At 31.9% G+C, this 4,590-nt stretch overlaps 1 protein-coding gene across 1 annotated transcript; it reads left to right on the plus strand.

Annotated features, from left to right (window-relative positions):
- The first annotated feature begins 561 nt into the window (after nucleotides 1-561).
- Nucleotides 562-2,690, plus strand: LOC106410974 (probable disease resistance protein At5g66900). The gene is made up of 3 exons (XM_013851618.3): nucleotides 562-1,389; nucleotides 1,561-1,958; nucleotides 2,088-2,690. The coding sequence occupies exons 1-3, from the start codon at nucleotides 672-674 to the stop codon at nucleotides 2,253-2,255; spliced, it is 1,284 nt and encodes a 427-aa protein (XP_013707072.2). The 5' UTR covers nucleotides 562-671; the 3' UTR covers nucleotides 2,256-2,690.
- Nucleotides 2,691-4,590: the final 1,900 nt, after the last annotated feature.

Raw genomic sequence — 4,590 nt, forward strand, 5'->3', positions numbered from 1 at the left:
TTATCTGGCGGATCCATAATTTTACTATCCTTATCCGGATCCGGGGTTCTCAGATATCCGAGTGTCGGATATTCTTCTAAAAATTGTAATATCCGGCGGATATCCGGATCCGGATTTGGATCCTTAAAATAAATAAAATAATAATATTAATATATATAAAAATATTAAAAATAATTTAAAAATAAAAAAAAATATATAATGTTTTTAATTATTTCTATGCAATAATATTACAAAATTTACATAAAATTTACATATACTATTATATAAATATAAATATATTAAATAAAGTTGGTTTTTATATATAGATATTACTATTTCTGAAATAGCTATTAATAAAACTTACGGATCCGTATATCCGGACTAAAATATCAAGATATCCGGATTCGGATCCGGCTTTGACGGATCCAACATTTTACTGTCTGGATCCGGATGTTCGGATCGGATCCGGATCGAATCTCGGATCAAATCCGGATCTCGGATAAAAGTCTCAGGCCTACCGGCAAGTGGTGGGGGCAAATGGAAGTCGTTTGGTTGGTAGATTGAAGTTTCTATCTATATGCATTATTGTTTATCAAATCATCCCACTCTTAACATCATAAATTTTCAGCTAGGTTCAGATTCTACAGACAAAATCTGAGAGTTATAAGATTTTGGGGCTTGTGAGAGAAGAAATGAACGATGTGGTTAGTTTGGGGGTAGGTTCTGTTGCAGGAGCTGTGGCCTCCGAGCTCCTCAAAATCGTGATTGAAGAGGCTAAGATGGTGGTGTCGTTCAAATCTGTGTATATGGAGCTTGCATCCACGATGGAGGATGTGCTTCCAGCAATCATAGAGATCGAGATGTTGCAAGGTGCTGGAGAACTAAAGAAACTCAAGGATATAATCGATGAAGCTCTTCTACTGGTTCGGAAGTGTTCACAAGTTAAGCGGTGGAATCTACCCTCAAAAGCTAAATATACAAGAAAAATAGAGGATATCAACAAGAAGATGCTCAAGTTCTGTCAGATTCAACTTCAGCTTATTATGCTTCGGAACCAACGGCTGATTATGCATCAATCCGGAATCTTTTCTTACATGAGTATGCCTGTGGAGGGGTCTACCATGATGTCTGACATTCTGCCTGAGGATACGAGGGAAGCCATTGAGAGTCATCTCAAAAGCATCAATATGAAGATCGATGGTTTGAGTGTTTATCCGCCTGTTTATAGGGATCTTTGTTCGGTCCCCATGCTTGATAAGGTTCTCGTTGGTTTGGATTTGCCATTGTTGGAGATAAAGACGAAGCTCTTTAAGGATGATGATCCAGTGGTTAGTCTTGTGGTCTCTGCTCCTCCCGGGTGCGGGAAAACCACATTGGTCACTCAGCTTTGTCATGATGACGAGATCAAAGGTTTTGAAAGTCTTTTTTTATTTCGTTACTCTTGAATTTCTATCTCTGGTTTTGTTAAATCCAGACTTATTATGAACTTGCAACTTAAAACCAATTGATCTTTATATATTATTCATGTCTCAGTTAAGCTTCGATGTGTGAGGTTATATTCTAGTTTCCATTAATTTGCAGAAAAGTTCGAGTATATCTTCTTTTGTGTCCTGTCAAGTGCTCCTACCTTCAGGACCATAGTACAGAATTTACTCCAGCACAACGGTTATGAAGCACCTACATTTGAGAACGATTCTCAAGCAGCTGATGGCTTAAGAAATCTGCTTGAGGAACTTCAAGAAGAGGGTCCTATATTGTTGGTGCTGGATGATGTATGCCAAGGAGCAGACTCTTTTCTTCAGAAATTTCAGATTAACATACTAAATTTCAAGATTCTGGTGACTTCTCGGTTTGAGTTTCCGAGTTTTGGTCCCACTTGTCATATGAACCCTTTGGGAGATGAAGATGCTAAGTCCCTTCTCATTGAGAAGGCATCACTTCGCCACTTATCATTTAAGAATGAAGATATTTTACAGGAAGTATAATATATATACACTTCTCTTATTCTAGACTCTACCTTCAAGTTTTAAAGCTTATATTTTGTCATGTTTGTGGGAACACCAGTTTCATCTTCTTTTTTTTTGCTTTTCACATGGTGGGGTTTGCAGATTTTGAAACGTTGCTATGGATTTCCATTCTTAATTGAAGAAGTTGGCGTTCGACTTGTAAAAGAAGCTGTAAGAGAGGGAGTACTACTCCGAGTGGAGAGCAAGTCTGAAGAGGAAACAACTTTTAACAATTCTCCACATGTAAGCAACGTCAACACAAGCTTCTGACCTATCAAAAAGGTTTGTCCGTTGCGAGACCAATCAAAATGAAGAATAAAAAATCAGCCCAAACGAAGAAACACTCAATGGCTCAGTTAGAACAAGAGCCCATCAAGCCCGATGTGCAGTCAAATCCTGTAACGGATACTTGGACAGTAGAAATAGTTGGTGATTGTTCAAGCGATTCAACAACTTACGAAATCACTTTATCTAACAAATACTTCTTGCTTTGGTATCAATGGTAATATTACAATATATATATTTAACGTAATATTTTTATTTCTTATATACTATACTAGGATCGGTCCGCGTTACGCGCGGGATATAATTTATGTGTGATGTATATAACTAAGTATAATAAAGTTCATGTTTTAAAAAATGTTAGGGTGTGAAAGAATTATGTATGTTAAAATTAATTATATTTGATTTCGATGTTTGTGTCTATATTAATAGATTGCAGCGTATAATATATTATATCGGGCGGTTTACGTGTTGGTGGTGTTCTAGCTCGTTGTATGTTTTTGATAATTTTGAATCCATAATTAGTTGGTTAATTGTGGTGTGCTATATTTTGGGCTCTTAAGAATGGACTTGCTGTTCTTAAGATTATCATTTGTATAAATGGATTGGGTTCAACATGATTGTCTTTCGTTACGATTTATGTTAAGCTGAATAAGATATTCAAGAGCTGAATAAAACAGTGGAAGTGTAAATCTAACTGTTTATATTATAAATTAATACTTAAGTGTATAGTTGTAAAATTCCATTTCAAATATTTTAATTCGTTTAAGGTCGCTGCTAGCTGTAAAAAATACCTTCGGTGCATAAGTAATCTACAACTTTTGAAGCTCAGTTATATTTGTTTACTATTATGTAAATAGTTTGTTTAAAAAAAAATGTCTATTAGTTTCTTAAACTTTACAGTTTAATCTAATATTTTTGTAGTTTTATATAAATGAATAATATAATTTTTATGTTTTATTAATGTGATATTATTTTAAATGTTTTTTTCTTCCATTGAGAAAAATTGTAATTAACTATTTCATAATTCTTTTCTGTCTTCTGCATTAATTTTACATGTAATTCTTTCTTTCTTTTGCAAAATAGTTATATTGTTACATCACACTATATGTTGTTAATTTCTTTCTCGAAAGCATTTGTTTATTTGAATGTGGTCTCTGTTTAGCTAATTTTTGTCAATAATATTGGTCCCATGTGAATTCCTACATCATATTCTTTAGTATGTTTGTAGAATTGTAATTGAAATTAAAGTAACAGTAAATAGATAACATAGTACTTATGTAATTTTGTAGATAACACTAAACCAAATACCCGATTATATTTGGATTTATTTACTTACTAGTGGTTGGCCTGCCCTACGGGCGGGGAAGTTTATATATGAAAATATATATTAATTTTATAAAAAAATTTGAAAGTTTACTTTAAAATAAAATAATAAATATAATATTTTAAAAAAATATCAAATTGTATTTATTAATATTTTTTCGTTTGAGTTGAAAAGACCTCTACCATATTTTGATAATAGAAAAAAAAAATTATGAAATTAAAAAATTAAGAAAATGTAATGATTTATATTTCTTATTTTATTTCTATTTCACTTTGATATAGTTGAAGAAAATCTAAAGTAAGAATAACATTTAAAAAAAAAAAATTCTAAGAGTATAATTATAATACTATTACAATTAATTATTGTCTCCCGATTATAAATTAATCCACTTCCAAGCTAAATCAATTGAAAATATAATGTAATGTAATAAAATTATAAAAAGTTATATTTTAATGTAATATATAAATAGTTTCAATAATTTCACAAATAACAATTAATCTATATTATTTAACAACAAAATGATGTTTTAAAACAAACCAAACCAGAACCAAAGTGGACCCAAAATTTATTAGTCAGTTTCTACTATTGTTGTCCAACCGGAACAAAAACATTAACAGACAAACTGAAATTCATAAATAGTCAGTTTCATTGTTCATTGTCTAAACGCAACATGAAACACTTTGGTTGCCTCTATACCATTTGGTTTTCGGTTCGATTCTGGTTTTTGTTGGTTTTCCGGTTCTAAAGATATAGGTTACCGTTCGGTTATTTATGAATTTCACTTTCGCTATTTTGGTTTTTGTTCCAGTTTGGATAACAATAGTAGAAATTGAGTAATAAATTTTGGGTCCACTTTGGTTCTGGTTTGGTTTGTTTTTCGATTCTCGTTTATATACCTAGACCTAGTTGCTTTAAGCTTTTACACAAACACACAAAAGAGACTATTTGAAAATAAATATCTAGAAAGTATAACAATAATCTGTATGCAATGGGTAT

The sequence above is a fragment of the Brassica napus genome, chromosome C7, assembly GCF_020379485.1.
Source record: "Brassica napus cultivar Da-Ae chromosome C7, Da-Ae, whole genome shotgun sequence".
NCBI lineage: Eukaryota > Viridiplantae > Streptophyta > Magnoliopsida > Brassicales > Brassicaceae > Brassica > Brassica napus.